Here is a 23,400-nt window from a genome sequence, read left to right as displayed (position 1 = left end):
GAACTGGGAAACCTCGCTTCTCGCCTCCTCCTTTCCACTGAAAAGTGTTACACTGGTGCCGAAACCCAGGAAAAGTTTGGTTGAAGATGGACGGAAGTTGCCCCGTAGAGTCCTCCCACTTGGCGGAGATCCTCCAAGCCCTTGCTGGCCTACATCGGAACCACCAGCAAACCCTGCTTGAGCTCCGGCAAGATCAAGATCGCCGGTTTGTGGAGCTCCTGCACGCTCAAGCAGAGGACTGGCAGGCGATCCGGAGCCTCCTCAGCCAGGAGGCGTCCCCAGCCGCGACCCCGGACACTCACACGCCGTTGCCCACGCCTGCGTTACAGAAGATGGGGACGACCCCGAGGCGTTCGTGGATTTGTTTAAGCGTACCGCCGAGATCTGGGGCTGGCCGCTCGGCCAGTGGGCGGCCCGACTTACTCCGCTGTTGTCCGGGGAAGCCCAGCTTGCGGCTCAACAACTGCCGGCAACGAACCTCCTGGCTTACGGTGACTTGAAGGAAGCCATCTTACAAGGGGTTGGTCGGAGTCCGGAAGAGAATCGTCAACTCTTCCGGAGCCTGAAGTGGAGAGCTCCGACCGCCCGTTTGCCTTTGCCCAACAGCTCCACGACGCCTGCCGAAGATGGTTGCTAGCGGGGGACCGCAGTGTCGACGGGATCATCGACCAGGTGGTACTGGAGCAATTAATACATCGACTGCCAAAAGGGACGGCGGAGTGGGTCCAGTGCCACCGTCCAGCGTCGCTGGAGGAAGCCATCCGGCTTGCGGAGGACCACATGGCAGCAATCCCGAGGGCGGAAGAGCCCTCCTACTCTCTCTCCCCTCCCCCTGTGTTTTCCCCTGTCTCATCCCCCTCCCCTCTCCACTCTCGTTCTGCTCTCTCCCCAGGGCCCGTTCCTGCCCCACGCAGGCGAGGAGGACTTCAGCCACCAAGACCAGCTCCCCGGGTGTGGGAGGCGACACCCCCCCCACCCCGATGCCCCGCCGCTCTCCCCCTCAGGTGGGGGCACCCGCCGATGCAAGTGCGGGCATAGCGTCTGGGCCAGTCTGCTGGAGGTGCAGGGACCCAGGCCACTTCTGGGATCAGTGCCCCCTGATGGAGCTGGGGATGGTGCTGCCCCCGACCGGGCCGGAGCGTACCGGATACCGGTAAGTGTCAAGGGGGGTACTCACCAAGCATTGGTGGACACCGGGTGTAATCAAACCACTATCCACCAACTCTTGGTTCAACCTGTGGTGACTCTGACGATTAAATTCCAGGGGAAAAAGCATAGAGTGGAGGCCGCGGTTAGCTCCCGCCTCACCCATCCGCTGATTTTGGGGATGGATTGGCCTGACTTTAGAGATTTACTGAAGGGAATTTGTGTGGATGGGTCCTGTACTAAATTAGGGAGATGTGCAATATGCGATGCTCTGGCAGGGAAGGCGGAGCCGGGGACGTCCTCAACAGCTCCACATCCTAATGACGAGAGAGGGGGAGAGGTTACAGCCCCTCCCCTTCTCAGGGGAATTCCCTGAGGGAGATTTCACTTTGGAGCAGTCACGAGACGAAACCCTCAAACATGCCTTCGTCCATGTGAGAGTCATCAATGGACAACGACTCCGGTCGGACATCGCCCTTTCATACCCCTATTTTGCAATTATAAATGAGCGTTTGTATAGAGTGACACAGGATGCTCAGACTAAAGAAGATACAACCCAACTTTTGATACCACGGAGCCGTCAGGAAATGGTATTCCAGGCGGCTCATTATAATCCCATGGTGGGTCACTTAGGAGAAAGGAAAACACTGAACCGTCTAATAGCCCGCTTCTATTGGCCGGGCATTGGTGGCGATGTCCGCAGGTGGTGTGCGGCATGCCGCGAATGTCAGCTGGTTAACCCACCGGCCACAACAAAAGCGCCGTTGCGCCCTCTTCCATTGATCGAGGTCCCCTTTGAAAGAATTGGAATGGACCTCGTCAGGCCATTAGAATGGTCTGCACACGGACATCACTTTGTATTAGTCCTAGTGGACTATGCAACGCGATATCCGGAAGCAGTGCCTCTTCGCAACATCTCAGCATGCAGTGTTGCGGAGGCACTCTTCAAAATAATCTCCCAGGTGGGGATTCCGAAAGAAATCCTCACCGATCAAGGCACGACGTTTATGTCACGGACACTACGCGAGCTGTACGAATTATTGAGCATTAAATCGATTCGCACCAGCATGTACCATCCTCAAACGGATGGCCTGGTGGAACGATTTAATAAAACCCTCAAAAACATGATTCGTAAGTTCATGCACGACGATGCTAGGAATTGGGATAAATGGCTCGACCCCCTGTTATTCGCAGTACGAGAGGTCCCGCAAGCCTCCACTGGCTTCTCCCCATTTGAGCTGCTGTATGGGCGACGCCCACGCGGTGTGCTTGATGTATTGCGAGAGGCCTGGGAGGAGGGACCTTCAAATAGTAAGAATGAAATTCAATACGTTCTTGATCTTATAGCCAAACTCCACACTTTGGGACAACTAACACAGGAGAATTTGCTCCAAGCTCAAGAACGACAGCGCCGACTGTATGACAGGGGAACTCAGCTAAGGGAATTTGCACCGGGAGATAAAGTCCTTGTATTACTTCCCACATCGAGCTCTAAATTACTCGCCAAGTGGCAAGGGCCCTATGAGGTCACATGACGAGTGGGAGATCTCGATTATGAGGTTAAATGAACGCGGAGGTTGCCAGGTTGCAACAGGAATTTGCGGATGTGTTCTCCACTCTACTGGGTCATACGAACCTCATTCACCACCATATCGAGACCGAGCTGGGGGTTGTGGTACGTAGCCGCCCCTACCGATTACCCAAACACAAAAAGAAAATCGTTCGGGAAGAATTGGACTCAATGCTCGATATAGAGGTAATAGAAGAATCCCTCAGCGATTGGTCCAGCCCAGCTGTTTTAGTGCCTAAGAGCGACGGGTCTGTATGGTTCTGTGTGGATTATAAGTCATTATAAAGTCAACGTGGTGTCTAAATTTGATGCGTATCCAATGCCTCGCGTTGATGAGTTGCTCGATTGGTTGGGCGCTGCTCGATTTTATTCGACATTGGATTTGACGAAGGGTTATTGGCAGATCCCCTTGACACCAATTTCCTGTGAAAAAAACACCTTCTCCACACCGTTTGGATTACACCAGTTTGTGACACTTCTGTTCGGTTTGTTTGGAGCCCCGACTACGTTTCAGCTTCTCATGGACCGAATTCTCAGACCGCATTCAGCTTACGCCGCTGCCTATTTAGATGACATCATCATTTACAGCAATGATTGGCAGCGGCACATGCAGCATCTGAGGGCGGTTCTGAGATTGCTGCGCCGTGCGGGACTCACATCAAACACAAAGAACTGCGCGACTGGGCGGGTGGAGGTACGGTATCTGGGGTTTCACTTGGGCCACGGGCAGGTGCGTCCCCAAATTGATAAGACAGCAGCGATTGCAACCTGTCCGAGGCCCAAGACCAAAAAGGGGGTGAGACAGTTCCTGGGGCTGGCTGGCTATTATAGAAGGTTTGTACCTAACTATTCGGACGTCACCAGCCCGCTAACTGATCTCACTAAAAAGGGAACTCCAGACCCGGTCCAGTGGACAGAGCAGTGTCAGCAGGCGTTCAAGCAAGTTAAAGCTGCACTTTGCGGGGGGCCGCTTTTACATTCACCTGATTTCTCTCTCCCTTTTGTTTTACAGACAGATGCTTCAGACAGAGGGCTGGGGCCCATACTCTCGCAGGTGGTGGAGGAGTAGGAGCGCCCGGTGCTGTACATTAGCCGTAAGCTCTCGTTGAGGGAATCTAAGTACAGCACCGTGGAAAAGGAGTGTCTCGCCATCAAGTGGGCGGTCCTCAGTCTCCGATACTACCTGTTGGGGTGGGCCTTCACCCTCTGTTCCGAGCACGCCCCGCTTCAATGGCTCCACGGCATGAAAGACACCAACGCGCGGATCACCCGTTGGTATCTAGCTCTTCAGCCGTTTAAGTTCAAGGTGGTCCACAGATCGGGAGAGCAGATGGCTGTCGCCGACTTCCTTTCCAGAAATGGGGGGGGAGTGGTAGGCAGGCCGGATGCCTCCCCGGTCTGTGTCGGGTGGTGGGAATATGTGGCAGCGGGGGCGTGGTCAAGTGTCTCTCCGGAGAGAGAGAAAGTGGTAAGGGCGCTTACACCTGAACTAGATTATGTCTAACACCTGTCTCTAATTACAGTGAGCACAGGGAGAGCGGCATAAAAGAGCCACACCGCCAGCAGACAGAGAGAGAGAGACTGGCACAAGGAAGGCCATGGTGCTACAGAAGCTATTGTGATGACTGTATTATGAAGTTAAAGTGTTTAAGTAAATATTTGCCTGTGAAACTGTAAGCATCAAGGTGGACAAATTAAACGCCTACCTGAACCGGGAAAGCTCGCTTCTCGCCTCCTCCTTTCCACTGAAAAGTGTTATAGAGCTTTTTACAGCTTTATACAGTGCATGCCATTGAAGAGGTGGTAAGTCTATCCCTCACAGCTTCATTTCCATTCCCATTCAAAGTCAAACATGGATCTACTGTGAATAAGGTCTATAGACCAATCCTCTTATTTACAAAAATGTCAGTGCATGCGTAGTAAGTGGTGGCAGAAAGCCCGCTGACTGTTGCGTTAGATTTGACAGATGATTAATTTAGATGATTAAATGAAAGTATGACACAAAACCATCATAAATACAAACATATTCTTAGCGATACAATTACTATAATGAAATGAGTTAATAACAGACATGTAATCATGTTTGCTATACATTTTTGCTGCAAAGTTGTGAGTTGAAATGATCTCGGTCCAGTCAGCTCTGTTGATGGCTTGAAGCCACAGCAGTCAACTAGAGCCATCAGAATAATGTTTTCAACAACGTAATCCAATAAAAGTTTACTTTTTACACATTGTTTTTGTCACCACTTCCGTGTTTGTCATAAGCAGTGACATTGCCAAAGCATTGGTCTACTGTGTCACATCTTGCTGGAAAGCAAGTGACTAAAGAGAAGGGTCACAATGTTGGCTACATACTTTAGGCTATGTGCATTCTTAATGATTTCATTTAGTGTTTTAATGTTGTATTAACTTATTTAAAAAAAGAAAAAACATAAATGCACAATAAAATATAAAAAACATGTCCAGAGACATCCAAGTAGCCTCAGTGGTTTTGTATTTACCAGCTAATTAATTATTTAATGTGTTTTTTATTTTAGTTTATTATTGTGAAAGTGATCATACATTTTTCTTTTATTTGGCCTTAAAAATCTTACATTTCATTCCTTCAAACCTGCAGAAACCCTGACTAAATATATTTACCTTCTGAAACTGTAAAAGTCTGCTTTTCACTTTATAATGTATTGTTAATCACTGTAGTAATTACAGAAGGGCACATGATGATATGAAGTTCATCAATAGTGGCCCTTCCTGGAGCAATGAACATGTAGAGACAGTGTGCTCAGTATCACTCACACAAACACTAAACACCATCAAATGTGAAATAAAAATTATGCAATAAACATTAACTAAACTACATCAAATATAACACAGAACACCCCAAAGTAGATAAGTGATATTAAAAATAAGAAGAAACATAACTATTCCCATAAAATATAATGAAATGTAATGGGTTACGCAGGGAATTCTGGGAATGCCCAATTACTGTTTTTACCGTACTTCTAACAATCATTTACCGTAAAAGGTACATGTAATCTAAAAAATTTTCAATTTTACTGTAAAACTATATGTATTGTCTTTTTATATATATATATATATATATATATATATATATATATATATATATATATATATATATATATATATATATATAAATTAACATCTATTTTACGGTAACTACTCATTAACCAATTTATGTTTTTTTACTGTAGCATTTTTACAGTTTTTTACTGTTAAAATTACAGACATTTTTACAGTGTAGACTGCAACACGCAATGCGCAGTGTCATTTAAGGTAAGAGCAGATAAATTGAGTACAACATAAAATAGGAGAAAATATGTATTACATGATATTTAAATACTTAAAAACGTACCTTTAATTTGACGAAACAAATCTGCAGAATGAGTCTGACTATATGAAAAGATCAAATTCCACAGGTCAGCACATGATCACTCATACAGGACAGTGAACATTATTGACTTAAAGATGTGGTCAGTTTCACTTACCAGTGAGGGTGGAAAGCGAGTAGAGGTGGATTTACTTTTCTGGGTTGATAATTAAAGGCAGTCTAAGGGGAGGGACATAAGGAATTTATTTAATATGTATAGGAAGGAGTATGTTGTGATTGACATTAGCAGAGGCTATGACCTTCATTAACACATTTGACAACTAGCCTAATGTAATGCATATTTCTTTACAAACAGCCACAGTGTAAAAATTTTTCGTAATTTTAACGGTAAAAGAATGTAAAAATGCTACAGTAAAAAAACGTTAATTAATGGATAGTTACCTTAAAATATATGGTAAATTTTTTTTTTCATATATTTAAAAAGACAATACATGTAGTTTTATGGTAAATTTAAATATATATATATATATATATTACTGTAAAAAGTATGACTTTCTGTATAATTAACAGTAAAAATTTATATTATGTTTAACAAGAGAGTACTTTTTAAGTTAAATTATTGTTAAAATTACTGTAAAAAAACAAAAAACAAAAACAATCGGGTGTTCCCAGAATTCTCTGCGTGACCCATCAGATTTCATTATATTTTATGGGAATAGTTATGTTTCTTCTAATTTTTTATGTCAGTTATGTACTTTGGGGTGTTTTGTGTTATATTTGAAGTAGTTTAATTAATGTTTATTACATTATTTTAATTTCACATGTTTTACCCTGATGGTGTTAAGTGTTTGTGTGATTGACACTGAGCACTGTCTCTACATGTTTATTGGTCATTGCTCCAGGAAGGGCCTCTATTGATGAACTTCATTTCATCATGTGCCCTTTTGTAATTACTCTGGTGCTTAACAATACATTATAAAGTGAAAAGCAGATTTGTACTGTTTCAGAAGCATAATATATCAAGTTTATTATTTTATAATAAAAACTTTCGGTAACGCACCGTAAAATATACAGGCATCAAAATTACATCCCGTAAAGCCTGAAACGTGGTTACCATATTTTTTACAGTGAATTTCTGGCAATCACAGCTGCCAGTATTTTACTGTAAATTTAACAGGATTTTTTTTACAGTGCACTATAAGTCTTTAGCTGTAGCTTAATCATTTAGTTTGAACTTAAGTCAAGGTTTGATCATCTCATTTGGTCAACTCATGTCATATTTTTAATTTCTTCAGTAATTATGGTAGAAGAGAAATATAGAGATAATCTGCACAGGAATTTGGCTTTTATGGCTTTTGTTTTTCAATTATTAAAATCTAGGAAGGTCGGTGTTTCTCAATCTTGACCTTAAAAATTTAAGTTTTTTGTAAGATTGTAAGAGTCGACAGACTGACTCTTTATAAATTATGTAAAGAATATTATTTCATAAAAATTTCAAATATTTAGTAAAAAAAAAAAAAACTACTTGTGACTGAACAGTATATTTTACTAAAAAGGATTTAAAGATAAATTGAAAATTCTCTCATCACTTACTCACCCTCATGCCACTTCAGATGTGTATGACTTTCTTTCTTCTGCAGAACACAAAGATTTTTAGAACAATATTTCAGCTCTGTAGGTCCATACAATGTACATTACATTACATTAAAGTTATCCATAAGACTCCAGTGGTTAAATCCATGTCTTCAGAAGCGATATGATAGGTGTGGGTTAGAAACAGAACAACATTTAAGTCATTTTTACTATAAATCTCCACTTTCACTTTCTCTTTTGTTTTTGATAATTCTAATTTTTCATGCATATTGCCACCTACTGGGCAGGGAGGAGAATGTATCGTAAAAAAAAAAAAGAAAAAAGGACAAATATTTATCTTTTTCTCACCCACATTTATCATATCGCTTCTGAAGATATGGATTTAACCACTGGAATCTTATGGATTACTTTTACACTGCCTTTATATGCTTTTTGGACCTTCAAAATGTTGGTACCCATTAACTTGCATTGTATGGACCTACAGAGCTGAGATATTCTTCTAAAAATCTTTGTGTTCTGCAGAAAAAATAAAATCACGCATCTGGGATGGCATGCTTGAGTAAATGATGAGAGAATTTTCATTTTTGGGTGAACTATCCCTTTAACTAATTACCAAATAATTAGGCTATAAAATAAGTAGCCCACCACTTAGAACTTTGATTTAAACACAGTTTATTCCTGACCATTAAAATAATTAGTACCACTGAAAAGCAAAAAATATTTATTAAGTATTAAAGCAATAATATTATCATCACTCTGAGGTGTGCTCTTATTTGACATTCAGTGAATTAATATAAACTCAGCAAAAAAAGAAATGTCCCTTTTTCAGGACACTGTATTTTAAAGATAATTTTGTAAAAATCCAAATAACAGCTTACAGACGGTAGGCAATTAAGGTCACAGTTATAAAAACTTAGTACACTAAAGAGACCTTTCTATTGACTCTGAAAAACACCAAAAGAAAGATGCCCAGGGTCCCTGCTCATCTGCGGGAACATGCCTTAGGCATGCTGCATGGAGGCATGAGGACTGCAAATGTGGCCAGGGCAATAAATTGCAATGTCCGTACTGTGAGACGCCTAAGACAGCGTTACAGGGAGACAGGAAGGACAGCTGATCATCCCCGCAGTGGCAGACCATGTGTAACAACACCTGCATAGGATCGGTACATCCGAATATTACACTTGCGGGACAGGTACAGGATGGCAACATCAACTGCCCGAGTTACACTAGGAACGCACAATCCCTCCATCAGTGCTCAGACTGTCCGCAATAGGCTGAGAGAGGCTGGACTGAGGGCTTGTAGGCTTGTTGTAAGGTAGGTCATTACCAGAGTTCACTGGCAACAACGTCGCCTAGGGGCACAAACCCACCTTTGCTGGACCAGACAGGACTGGCAAAAAGTGCTCTTTACTGACGAGTCGCGGTTTTGTCTCACCAGGGGTGATGGTCTGACTCGCGTTTATCATCGAAGGAATGAGCGTTACACCGAGGCCTGTACTCTGGAGCGGGATCGATTTGGAGGTGGATGGTCCGTCATGGTCTGGGGCGGTGTGTCACAGCATCATCGGACTGAGCTTGTTGTCATTGCAGGCAATCTCAATGCTGTGCGTTACAGGGAAGATATCCTCCTCCCTCATGTGGTACACTTCCTTCAGGCTCATCCTGACATGACCCTCTAGCATGACAATGTCACCAGCCATACTGCTCGTTCTGTGCGTGATTTCCTGCAAGACAGGAATGTCAGTGTTCTGCCATGGCCAGTGAAGAGCCCGGATCTCAATCCATTTGGGCACGTCTAGGACCTGTTGGATCGGAGGGTGAGGGCTAGGGCCAATCCCCCCAGAAATGTCCGGGAACTTGCAAGTGCCTTGGTGGAAGAGTGGGGTAACATCTCACAGCAAGAACTGGCAAATCTGGTGCAGTCCATGAGAAGATACCCTGCAGTACTTAATGCAGTTGGTGGCCACACCAGATACTAATTGTTACTTTTGATTTTGACCCCCCCCCCCCACCCCCGTTCAGGGACATGTTATTTCATTTCTGTTAGTCACAAGTCTGTGAAACTTGTTCAGTTTGTCTTAATTGTTAAATCTTTATGTCCATACAGATATTTACACATGTTAAGTTTGCTGAAAATAAAAGCAGTTGAAAGTGAGAGGACGTTTCTTTTTCTGCTGAGTTTATAAACTGTGTGTGTATAATTTTTATACTGTGAATAATTGTCTGTTTATTACATTTTGATTGGTTATTATGTAACACTCTGTAAAGCTTTGACTTTTTATATTAAATTAATTATTATGATCAAGTCTCTCTCATGTGGATTAAAATGTGGATATTTTAATGGTATTATTGTCACATATACAGTAGGGCGAGAGCAGGGCTAGTCATGCTTTTTACTCTAGTGGAAATTATTTCTGAAAGTCATTTTCTGCAAATATGCGCAAACTTTTACGTCTCGGCTACAAAAAAAAAAAAAAAAAAAAAGCTATTGAACATTCCCACCATAACAGCCCAGTAAAAGATATACAGTGTATTAAACACAAGTTGACCTTTCATCACACTATTTGGGGTAAGTTGTACTTGAATTCAAAAAAGCTGAATCTTCCATTAAATTGAATCTGTGTATCATTCTTTCATTTTCAATTAGGAATTCAAAATTGGAAAAACAAAAAAATGATTAATTTCATTATTCCTTTACAAAACCAATAATTAAAAAACAAATAATGACTTGTTTTTCGTCATTTCAATTTAATGCTCAAGTTAAATATGAAATTGGAAAAATAGCCATGGGACACTGAGCGTTTTGATTATTTGATTTCACTAATATATGGCTTGAATATTTGATTTGCATGTATTGGTGGACCTGAAACGCCCCTTTCTTCTGACTGGTCAACCTGCACCATCATCTTCCTCAATGCTATGAGACAGAATAAAAGTTCTCTGCTGTTTAATTGTTCAGATAAATTTGTCTGTTAATATTAAATTGAAAATAAACAGTAAATAACAAATTATAAATAATAATAATAACAAATAAATTGGAAGACATTATTACCTTTAATATTTAATATAAGACAATAAGTATTTACATGGCAGTGAAGAGTACTAATTTCAAGCTCAGATCATTCTACATCCATGATTTTGAATGGGAATATGGGTAGCCTTAACCTACTGGGTGGTATACGCAGCAGTTTTGTGTGCCTTTTATTATCAGACAAATGTGAAGCCTATGTGTAAATGCTGATTTTAAATTCACTGGTCGAGCTCTTGAGAGACGAGCATTCATGAACTTCCTTTATCATAATTTCCATGATGAGCATGTCCCTAACACTAAGCTCCCAGAGAGGGGTAAAGTTAGCCTACTTTTAGGTTCGATATTTTTTTGGATATTCGGTTTCTCGCACCCGTGCTCTCTGCCGGTGGCAAGTTTGCACACTTGGCTTGATGTTATGGTATATAAATATAAATGGTATATATAATATACAGACATAAAATATTGCACTCAGAACCAAGGATGTAAACACATATGATATTGAAATATATACTGATTGATGAGATCAAAATGATTCTGATTTAAAAGGGTGTTTTGAACTAGGTGTTTGAAACAAAGTGGTACAAAATGACTGTAAGAGAAAAAACACATTTGTAATTTAATTTTTGCTTCAAAACCTAGTTGAGATTTGACTCCATGTAACAACTAGCCCCACTCTCCCCTTTACGTTTCTTACACCGAAAGATGGCAGTTTTGTAGTAGTCTATGAAATAAGGAAAATATGAAGTTATTAAGAATAATATAAATAATTGTTACAATCGCAATCCGGTCCGACCTTCCTCTACAAAACGGACACAAAATCTGATGCAATGAACAGTTCACCATATGGAGGTTAGTGAGGTATCTGCCGACCCTGTAGGTGGCGCTAAATGAAGCACTTCAACTGTTTCGCAGCCGCTTGGGAAGAAGGGCTAGCAGCACCCAGGAGGCGGTCGTGTGCAGAAGGTATCCCTCTCTCGTTAACTTCTCGCGCATGTGCATTCAAGCGTTTTCTAATTATGGAAAGCAATCGAAATTTCAATGATATCAATAGTATAACATTATTATTATCATTATCATAGTGACTTTTTGCACTAGGCTTAAATACCTGCCACATACTATTTGCACTGAAATAGTCTAGTGGAAACAAAAGAAATAAAGACAAATGCTCTGTCACTGCAATGGCTTATTGTGATAAGACAATGTGCTTTTTCTATGTGGATGACCTGGGTTCTAATACTCCTTTTGACCCAGTTCTCCCCATCCTGTTTTGAAAATAAGGGCTGATTTCTCCGCAGTGATAGAGTGGTGTAGGGTGTCTGTGGGACTCTTAATAAACACACTCTTTGTCTATTAAAATATAAAGCTGCATTTAAGTGGATTAGAATCTGGGGATTTCTTATAAAAAGGGCGAATATGTTACCACTTAATTACCCAGTCAGACTCTCAATAACTAAGCTGATTAATGTACTTCTCCACTGACCAACAATATCTCAAGTTATCAAATGTATTATGTTATTATGTTATTTATTTTAGAGCTTGATTTTATCATCAAATCTGACTGCTCATCAAAACAGACAATTTAAAATAATCTTTTACGAGCGCTCCTCGTTGCTGTGCGACTTCAAATTAACGCTGTGTAAAAATCTCGCGAGATTAACGAGAGAGGGATCCCTTCTAGACACGACCCCAGGGGGCTGGCGCAGGAAAAGGTTGGTGCTGTTAGATGAACATGATAAATTCAGCGCTGTAATATGAGCTCAAATTAAATAAGATACGTGAGACAGCTGCCTCTAGTTCTGCCATCTTTGTTCAATTGACAGTATCTGATACGAGCTTCTACATAAATACTGTAGCTGAGTGAACTCAGAGTGAATAGCAACCATGCTAACTAGCTACTTTCTTAACAGAACATTTTACTATAAAAATGTTTCTAAAGTTCCTTAATTAAGCCTCTACGACACTTTTAGAGAATTTAGAAATATAGCATTTTGTTATTAGAGAGTATGTCAATAAAACAGATGATATTTGTTGTGTCATAACCAAGAAAAGCAGGTGTATGGATATATATTGGATGTATGTATGAAAACACCTCTTGAATTCGGGTAAATTGGGACGCTTTTTGACAGTGACCGATGTCAAAAAAAAAAAAAAAAGATTATATCCGAATTCACCCTATTTAAAGATATCACACTCTGGATTTTTTTGTCTTTGCTTCTGGCTGGAAGAAAGCAGTGACTAAATCTTTGTTTCTGTCCAGTTGAAAAATAACTGAATTTAATCTTTTGTTTTAAAGGCATTTTAACAAGATATGTTTGGGGTTTAACTCTCCACAATAACTTTCAGTTAATACCAGGTTATATAAATACTGTGGGAACAAGGGAACTCAAAATCCCAAAGATCTGTACTTTACTGTGAATTGAGTCCAAAAATTTTAACTCTCGATAATGCTGTCACACGCATTTATTTTAGGAACACTTTGAATGCCAATGTCGACCGATAGTAGATTTTGCCAAAACCCATAGCTAAAATGGTGAAAATGGCTGATTAATCTATAATCGATAACTGATTAATCGACCAGTAGTTTTATAAAAGTAAATTTAGAGAATGATCAAAAAGGCTACAAGAGTCCAAAATAAATAAAATCCCAAAGCAGTTTATTATGCAACCAAAATTCCAATAATAACCAGAAAAATTCAGATTTGGTGCATAACATGAGATTTTTAACTAAAAACAAGGTAGAAATACACCGGGGACTTTTTTAAATGATAGAGACTTGGCTCTGTTACAAGGCTCTATATGTAAGTATTTAACAAATTTAGCTTTTTTATTGCCTATAATATAAACCCTTCCTCTGGTGAATATATAGGCTATAAAAAAGCTTAATTTGTTAAATACTTCCATGCAGAGCATTGTAATAAAGCCGAGTCTTTGTCATTTCAAAATAAAAGTCCCAGGTGTATTTCAGCCTTGGTTTTAGTTAACAATCTCATGTTATGCACCAAAGTTTAACAACATCGGCAGTATAGGACTGCCAAGTTCTCACTGTGACTGGAGTAGTAAAGATGCTAGCACAGAATAACCGATGACCGATAGTTCCAAAAAGCAACTATCGGCACAGATTTATCGGTAAAACCGATATATTGGTCTACCTCTACAATTTAGTCTCAGAAGATACACAAAATTTGTACAGATCCATCTGGCCTAAATTCCAAAATTCCAGATCAGAATGCAGGTGACCACTGCAGTTCTCCCAAGGGCTCAATAATTAATTAATAGAATTATCTGATATTTTAATCTGATATTATATATTTTTTTTAGAGACATTAGTACATTAAAAATTGTATTAGTTTAAATCTACTTGCCTACTTCTAAGGATTTATACCTGACACATAAATGGAAATTTGTCAATCAATATTTTAAGATTTTATTTTTTTTCTTAAAATAAAAAATGCTGTTCCAGTAATTACAAATGACTGGCTAAGTCATGCATTTGACCTTTCAATTTTCAAAAGTGCAAATCAAGACCTGTAATCAGGGTGTCTTCATCCTTTTCAAGCTGATTATCATCTCTACCGTACCTCTGCAGGGAAGTCCCAGGAATGCCGAAGAAATTCCAGGGTGAGAACTCCAAATCGGCCACCGCAAAGGCCCGTAAGGCCGAGGCCAAAGCCGCTGCTGATGCACACAAACAGAAGGAGCTCGAGGATGCGCTCTGGGAAGATAACGACAAACATGTCATGAAGAAAGAGCAGAGGAGGGTAAGACTCCTTCCTGGGTTAAAGCAATTTTGTCCTTGTGCTATCAGGGTCAAATGAACTACACTAATAAAAGAAATCCAGCAAGCCTGCCTTTATATGGCATATCACACAATAACATTAGTAGTAAATTGGTAACACTTTACAATAAGGTTCCACTCATTAACATTAGTAAATGCATTAGGTATCATGAACTAACAATAAGCAATATATTTTTTGCAGCATTTATGTAATGTTAGTTAATAAAAATACAATTGTTCATTGTTAGTTCATGTTAGGTCATAGTGCAGTAACTAATGGTAACTTATACAGCTTTTGATTTGTAAAAAATGTATTACTATTTGTGAAAGTAACATTAACCAAGATTAATTAATGCTGTAAAAGTATTTTTCATTGTTAGTTCATGTTCACTAATGATGTTAACTAATGTAAACAAATTGAACCTTATTGTAAAGTGTTTCCAGTAAATTCTTTTAACACATTAGTTCCTTGTGTGCAAACTAGTATAATACTGAACACAAGGTGGCAGTAAAGATCTTTCTCTCTACAGACTGTTAATTCTATTTGATAGTCAAACTGTTTGTCCTAATTGACTATTGATATGGAAATGTGTTGAGTTCTGTTGTAAAATACATGATTAATTAATAATCAGAAGTGCCACCACACCAATGTTTTCCACATGTTATGTTGTCTAACAACCCTCTGCAGTTGGCTGCTAATCTTGTATCTAAATGACACAGCTGTCTTCCTCACTAAAGCTGCAGACATGTGAGTCTGAGCACCACACAAAAGATTAATACATTGCGAGTCGGGTTTTAGGTTCCTCAGGAAATGAGGTCCCCATAAACAAAATGAAAGCCGAAGCCGACTGAGTTGAAGTAACACCGTCACGCATGTTCTGATCTCCTCTGTCAATCATGAGTATTGATGGTTGTTATCTGTCGCTAATGAGTCTGTTGGGAAGCTTGATTTTGATGAGGTCCATAGGCATTTTGTTGTTGTTATGCAGTGATTGGTTAGTGTTGATTGGTTGTTATGCCTAATAAGTGTTGGCTTGATTTTTTTTTAAGCCATGCTCAATAGCCCAGGTTGAAACTGCTCCTAAAAATTCCATGTTAGCTGTATTGAAATTTGGTGTTATGTATGGGCAGAATAAATGTAAACATTGACAAGCACAACAATACACTGGTAATCATCAAAAATCTTATTATTAAAGTAAAAACGGCATCTTGATGCCAAAACATAATTGGACATGCACACATTTTATAAACTCTATAAAAAAAATTAAAAACTCTGATAAAGTTGTTCGCATACAAAGTGAAATCAGGATAAGGGACAAACATCTAGGTGTGTCGGTCCAGTTTTGCTTAAACTGCCTTTTCCCAAATTATTGAACAGAGTATAAGGTGTTTGCATGACCTTACATGTTGTCAGCTTATTAAGCATAATCATTTAGTCACTGTCAAATATTTTAACTGTCCAAAGGCTGAATCTTAACACAGTCAGGTTTGAATTTACCAAGTTCTGTAATTATTTTAGCAAAGTATTAAAGGATTAGTTCACCCAAAAATGAAAATTCTCTCATCATTTACTCATCCTCATGCCTTCCCAGATGCGTATGACTTTCTTTCTTCTGCTGAACACAAACAAAGATTTTCAGAAGAATATCTCAGCTCTGTTGGTACTTTCTATGAAAGTGAATGATGACCAGACCCTTTGAAGCTCAAAAAAAAAAAAGGCAGCTTAAAAGTAATCCATACGACTCCAGTGGTTTAAAATGTCTTCAGATGCGATAGGCTACAATAGGTATCGGTGTGAAACAGATCAATGTTTAAGTCTTTATAACTATAAATCTCCACTTTCGCTTTCAAAATGTGAAAGTGAAAGTGGAGATTTATAGTAAAAAAAAATGACTTCAATATTGATCTGTTTCTCACCCACACTTATCATATCGCTTCAGAAGATATAGATTTAACCACTGGAGTCATATGGATTACTTTTATTGTGGCTTTTATGTGATTTTTGGAGCTTCAAAGGTCTGGTCACCATTTACTTGCATTGTAAGGACTAAAAGAGCTGAAAGTCTTAAAGTCTTCTTTCTCTCTGTTTCAAACATTATTGAGCCAGTATTATCATATGTACTGAGCGTCAGCAGTGTTGCCATGATATGCCAGTCTACTTGGTTAAGTGCAGCTGGTAAGGAGCTTCTCACACCCTGTTCCTTTCCTCCTGTTTCCTCCCATTGCTGCCATCTGATCCCCGCCGGCCTATCAGACCCACACCACTGTTATTCTACTGCAGCCATTCTGCTAATTATACCTCATGTCAATGGGCCACTCAGGTGAGCTCACCAGCACTAGAAACACACTTATTTTCATTTCTCAATCTTAAATATCAGCTACTGTCTGGGACACTGCACGATAGAGACAAAAATAATATTTTTTTTCCTGTGTTGTATTTGAGATACATTTTTATTATTAGAATTCACTTAAATACCTCTTTTGTGTGGGGCATCTGCTTGCCATAGTTTTTATGTAGGCTACACATCCAAAACAAGCTGAGAACTGTGTTCCTAGATTGCTTCATTGTTAAATATTTGTAAATCAAGACAGAGCCTAAATGGGTCAACTTCACATTGACATGAAAAACAAAAATATTATAAACATTTTCAATAGATCATATGCGGAAAGTGAGAATATTTTGACGTAACGGGAGTTAGCCTAAACGGAAGTAATAACACTTTTACGATAAATTAATTGTGGCAGTCGTAATTGTAATTTTGAGTACTACTTATCACAATAATTATGGGTTAGAATCAGTAGGGCCCTGATGATACAGTATAATAGCCTAGCGATAGCTGGGTCGTGATACATTAATAATGCAATTTTTATGTTTGGTGTATTGCGATTCAAAACAAATGTATTGTGATCTTTTACTGACTTGTTTACTTTTGCAACAAGTACTGAACTTTTGCTTTACTTCATCATCAGTGTTGTGTAAGTTACTAAATACTTCTCAAAATGTAATCAGATTACTTAACTGATTACTTAAAAAAATAATCACATTACTAATTATTTTACTTTTAAATTACTTTCTAAATCACTTTTTCTACGTTTTGGTTTTTTGCTCAAATTCAAAATGTCTATATTTCCTCATTCATTGTCAAACATATGAATTCATATTTTAAATGTATTATACAGTATATATTACTTTAATGCACTGAAAAGTAATTACTTTAATTGGAAATCAGTAACTGTAATCTGATTAAAATAATTTATAATGTAGTGTTACATTAAAAGTTAATTGGATTACAGTAACTAATTACTTTATAATCAGATACACACAACTCATCATAGACACAGAAGTATTTCTGTGAAATATTTTGAAATATCTTTACCCCCCAACCTCTAGTAGATATGCAAGAAGGTCAAGAAAGAAGAGCGTATCTTGGTTTGCTCTTAAACATGGCCTGCCTTGCTGCTTATCTGTGTCACACGAATGACATTTCAGCCTCTGCTCAACATCTGAAGGTGTCATCTCATTATGCGCATCTTCTTACTGTTGTGTCACTATTTCTGCAAATATTATCAACAGGAAGGTGCTGGGTGGTTAGGATGTGAACAGTTAAGGCCATCTCTGATTCTTGTAACCATTACTTACCTGTCGAGCTGACATAGAGTGACTCTAAACAGGCAGGAGGCATCTCTAATTTCTTTACTCAGTCGGCTGTTTACACTTACATTTACTTAATGATCGTCAGGTTCTCTAGATAACATCAGTCCAGTTGTAATTTAAAAGAGTGTTTCTGTGTATACAGGATGATAAGGAAAGGAAGCGTTTGGAGGCTCTTGAGAAAAGGAGAGAAAAGCAAAGGCTCTTAGAGGAAGAAGATTCCATGATAAAGGGTAAACAGACAAAAGAACCCCCCAGTAAAGTGACTCGTGCCCAGATTGAGGAGAACCAACACAGTGGGCAAAATGTTAAAGAAACCAAGGAAAAAGGTGAGGCACATTGCCATATCACATCTTTAATTAGTGTCACAGCAACTTAAGACATAATGAGAGAATCTGTCATTGGGTTAATAGGAAGTGAAATTGTGACAACAGGGCCTACAACTGCCTCATTTATTTCTGTCTGTTCTATTGTAAAAATCTAAAAATAAAAATCATATTTCTGTAGCAGTACTTATTTTTACACTTTGTGTCAATGGGGTGTGTATAGGTATACATCTTGTTGGAGCGAATATTGTGTGATAGGTGTGATAAGCCTCTTTCAGTCTCTTTATTCATTTTTCTGTATCCTTTCAAATTCTACAGAGAAAAGCCACTTGGAGATGCCACTTGAGGAGAACGTCAATCGGATAGTTCTGGAAGACGGCACGGTAGAGGCCCGGACCATTGAGGATGCCATTGCAGTTCTCAGGTATCCTGCTCTCTGGAGGATTCACTTTACAATAAGAGCTGAATTTAATAAATCATTCATCGCATAAATCAATCATCGTCCTTTCATTCTCTATAGCAGGTTTTAAATTTGAGCTTAAAGGTGATGTGTGTAATTTTTTCATTGTAATACTTCCTCTTATACCAGTTTAATATGCATTGACAACTATAAGTGAGCCATTGGAAGGATGGTAAACACTGTAGCCCTATCAAAACATTGCTCTGTTTGTTTGAGCATGACAGAGCAACTTTGGCTCAACCAATGGCGTGAGTTTGGGGCAGGACTATCTGTTTACCTGACCAATGGCAGGCAGGTGGAGTGATTGAAAACAGTCAGAAATTAGCACCGAAATTAGACACTTTATCTTTAAGCTAGATGTCGTTGTACGATTGGTTCATCTTTTTTTTTGCTTTAGCACTAAGGAAGACCTGGACCGGCACCCTGAACGACGTCTGAAAGCTGCCTATGCCACATTTGAGGAAGCAAACATGCCACGTCTTAAAATGGAGAACCCCAATATGCGTCTTTCTCAGCTAAAACAGCAGCTCAAGAAAGAGTGGACAAAGTCCCCTGAAAACCCCCTCAACCAACGTGTGGCCACCTACAACTCCAAGTAAACTAGCCTCACAGCACTTAAAGACTGGCCCTTGATGCAGATCCTAATGAATACAAAGAAGCACTCTGCTTAAATTTGGATGGACAAAAAAAAAATGAGATCTGGAAAGATTAGCATGCACAACTTTTGTTAGATTCATAGGAATACAATTTTATAAATGAACTGCTCATCCATCCACATAAGCTCATCAACAAACATTATTTAACTAAGTATGAGGTAAATATTTGCCAATAGCATACAGCCTAATTTGCTCATCTGCTAGATCATGGCCCGTTTTCAGCTGCGAAGAAAGTTACTAGTTTGGTTTGAAGTGAACAAAAGAGTGGATTCTCAGCTAGTACACGTTTACTCCATCACATGTTATACTGCTGCGTTGAACTCATTTATTAATGTCATAATAAGCAAAACATGAGTTGGTGTGTGGTAACTTGAGGCAAGTTTTTATTTTTTCATTTAGTGTATGCGTGGTGATAATTAGGGCTTGTTTTGATATTTATGGAGAAGAGAAAAGTTATCTGAAAAATGCCCTAAATTAAGATAATGGATGTTTTTCATTATATGGCTCTTTATTTTGAAACTGCACTTTGGACTTGTGTGGACTATGTTTCCTCAACGGAGAAACATTGGATTTCCATTTACATGTGTAGCATTGACTGGATGCTGCAGTTAGATACCATTGCCACGCAGTACTAACACATTTTGTGTTTTCTTTGCATCTGTGGAGGAGAACACAAACACACTTTCAGTGGCTCTTGGAAAAAATAAAATAAAAAGAAAGGATGAACTATTATTATATTTGCTGATGTTTTCTGATTTCCATTACATCGTGCAATTTGGCAGACACTTTTATCAAAAGTGTCTTAAAGAATTTCCTTGGAATTGAACCCACAACCTTGGCGTACCATTTGAGCTACAAGAACACTCAGTCCTCATACTTTAAAAACAAGTGTAGCTGTACTGGTATGCTTGCTTATCGAGGCTTTTTATCTTTATTTTTTGTAAAGAAAATGTATCACTTTCTGCGTATCTTACCCTCTCTATGTCTGTGTCCTTTGCGAGAAAGAAGTCGTTGTCTTTTGACTAATCCTAGTTCCCTGTCTGATCTGATCTGCTTTGCCTGCAGTCTGAACATAGCCTTAGTTAACTGTGCCTTTAAGAAGCTTGGAAAATTCCAGAAAATTATGTTAAGCCTTTAGACAATTAGCCAATTAGCTTCTGATAGGAGGTGTACTGAAGGAGGTGTACCTGTGGATGTATCTTAAGGCCTACTTTTAAACTCAGTGCCTCTTTGCTTGACATCATGGTAAAATCAAAAGAAATCAGCCAAGACCTCAGAAAACAAATTGTGGACCTCCACAAGTCTGGTTCATCCTTGGGAGCAATTTCCAAATGTCTGAAGGTACCACGTTCATCTGTACAAACAATAGTACGCAAGTATAAACAATATGGGACCACACAGCCATCATACCGCTCAGGAAGGAGACGCATTCTGTCTCATAGAGATGAACGTCGTTTGGTGCGAAAAGTGCAAATCAATCCCAGAACAACAGCAAAGGACCTTGTGAAGATAGTGGAGGAAACTGGGAGACAAGTATCTAAATCCACAGTAGAACAAGTCCTATATTGACATAACCTGAAAGGCTGCTCAGCAAGGAAGAAGCCACTGCTCCAAAACCACCATAAAAAAGCCAGGCTACAGTTTGCAAGTGCACATGGGGACAAAGATCTTACTTTTTGGGGAAATGTCCTCTGGTCTGATGAAACAAAAATGTAACTGTTTGGCCATAATGACCATCGTTATTTTGGAGGAAAAAGGGTGAGGCTTGCAAGCCGAAGAACACCATCCCAAACGTGAAGCCTGGGGGTGGCAGCATCATGTTGTGGGGGTGCTTTGCTGCAGGAGGGTCTGGTGCACTTCACAAAATAGATGGCATCATGAGGAAGGAAAATTTTGTGGATATATTGAAGCAACATCTCAAGACATCAGTCAGGAAGTTAAAGCTCAGTCGCAAATAGGTCTTCCAAATGGACAATGACCACAAGCATACCTCCAAAGTTGTGGTAAAATGGCTTAAGGACAACAAAGTCAAGGTATTGGGGTGGCCATCACAAAGCCCTGACCTCAATCCGAAAAACTGAAAAAGTGTGTGCGAGCAAGGAGGCCTACAAACCTGACTCAGTTACACCAGTTCTGTCTGGAGGAATGGGCCAAAATTCAGGCAACTTATTGTGAGAAGCTTGTGGAAGGCTACCCAAAACATTTGACCCAAGTTAAACAATTTAAAGGCAATGATACTAAATACTAACAAAGTGTTTGTAAATTTCTGACCCACTGGGAATGTGATGAAAGAAATAAAAGCTGAAATAAATCATTCTCTCTACTATTATTCTGACATTTCACATTCTTAAAATAAAGTAGTGATTCTAACTGACCTGAGACAGGGAATGTTTTCTACAATTAAATGTCAGGAATTGTGAAAATCTGAGTTTAAATGTATTTGGCTAAGGTGTACGTAAACTGCTGAGTTCAACTGTAATTGTATTTCCAATCACTGCCAACTAAGGAACAAAAATCACATTAAATAACATGGCAAGTTAAAACAAACAGGGAGAAAAACAAAATAATTACCATTAATGGACTTAAATCTCTACTTATACTTTTTCATATTCTTGATATTCACAAAGTTTGGGCAGGAAAATTTTGACGAAAACTAAAAACATGAAAATTAAATATAGTTTTTGTGTGCTTTTATTTTAGTTAGTTGTCAAGGCAAGATTTTCCTTTTTTTTTTTTTTTTTTTTTGTTTAGTTTTATTTTTTTATCTAAGTCTTATTTTAGTTAACGAAAATGTTTTCTTTAACGATAATAACTCTGATTGTTAGTTCATGATATCGAATTCATTAACTAATGTTATTGCATAAAACCATATTCTAAGTGTTATCGCAATCTTTAATCAACCTAAAATAAACTAAACAATCATGTTTTATAGCCAAGATATTACACACACTCGGAGACATAAGAATGCTATGTTTTTATTTAAATAAAATAAATCTATGCTAGGTGTTTATGTGGTTGCTGGTTCATCTTGCCCATTTTGTCAAGATCAGGGGAAAAGCTCTGGGCTTCTTAAGGGCAAAATTCCTTGAATGAGTGGTCTGCTCGAAAGATCAAACTGAATAAAATAGTTGACACCCCGTGCAGCATGAAGAATCTAAACAAGAGATACCATGCTGTCTTCGAGAGCATCAGGTCTAAAATAGCACAGAATTCCCTTATCAGTAGAGCTTGAGAGGTTACACTGATTAATGATGGTCCACTGCTGCCTATCTACTTTGAAATGCACATGTTTCTCAGTATCCATTCTAGATGGGGGTCTTTGAAGAACATTTAGTAATGAGAAGTAGGCATTTTCAAGATGATCACTAAAGCAGCATGTGTTGATATTTATTGATGATGATAGGTTTGCATGATTATGACAAAAATAATAATTAATCATTATGATTATTTCCCTTGATATTGTAATTGAGATTAATTTTGATGAATAGAATTTACATTAAAATATTTATTTGGGGTGGACCAACTGCATGCCGTATTCTTTATGTTGGCTAGACATCCAAAACAAGCTGAGAACTGTGTTCCTGAATGACTTTGTTGTTTTATACATCAGTAAATCAAGACTAGTTACCTCAGCTGTCAACTTTATATTGGCCCTCTCAGAAGCATAAAAGAAGCTGTTGTTCAAAATTTGAATAAAGTATACACAGAAGCGAGCAATGGACATGTCTCTGGTTGGTTAAAATGATCAACCACTGCAAAAACATTCGTTAAATAGAAGATTAAAAGGAAAATGCTGACAGGAGTAGACCTACATGGACTGCTAAAATTGACAGTTCTGACGA

At 39.0% G+C, this 23,400-nt stretch overlaps 1 protein-coding gene across 3 annotated transcripts; it reads left to right on the top strand.

Moving 5' to 3' along the window:
• The first annotated feature begins 12,359 nt into the window (after positions 1–12,359).
• Positions 12,360–21,872, top strand: LOC127414737 (coiled-coil domain-containing protein 124-like). Of its 3 annotated transcripts, none has more exons than XM_051652976.1 (5): positions 12,360–12,398; positions 14,276–14,447; positions 18,262–18,445; positions 18,761–18,866; positions 19,300–21,872. In XM_051652976.1, exons 2-5 carry the CDS (start codon positions 14,289–14,291, stop codon positions 19,499–19,501), a joined length of 651 nt encoding a protein of 216 aa, XP_051508936.1. In that variant the 5' UTR covers positions 12,360–12,398; positions 14,276–14,288; the 3' UTR covers positions 19,502–21,872. The 3 variants fall into 3 exon arrangements, with proteins under 3 accessions (XP_051508936.1, XP_051508937.1, XP_051508938.1); XM_051652977.1 differs by having other exon boundaries at positions 12,383–12,398; positions 14,246–14,447; XM_051652978.1 differs by lacking the exons at positions 12,360–12,398; positions 14,276–14,447 and adding exons at positions 14,892–15,212; positions 16,719–16,785.
• Positions 21,873–23,400: the final 1,528 nt, after the last annotated feature.

The sequence above is a fragment of the Myxocyprinus asiaticus genome, chromosome 24 (assembly GCF_019703515.2).
Source record: "Myxocyprinus asiaticus isolate MX2 ecotype Aquarium Trade chromosome 24, UBuf_Myxa_2, whole genome shotgun sequence".
NCBI classification, from domain to species: Eukaryota; Metazoa; Chordata; class Actinopteri; order Cypriniformes; family Catostomidae; genus Myxocyprinus; species Myxocyprinus asiaticus.
Note: the sequence above shows the minus strand (reverse complement) of the source record. Positions and strands in the feature narration are given on the sequence as shown.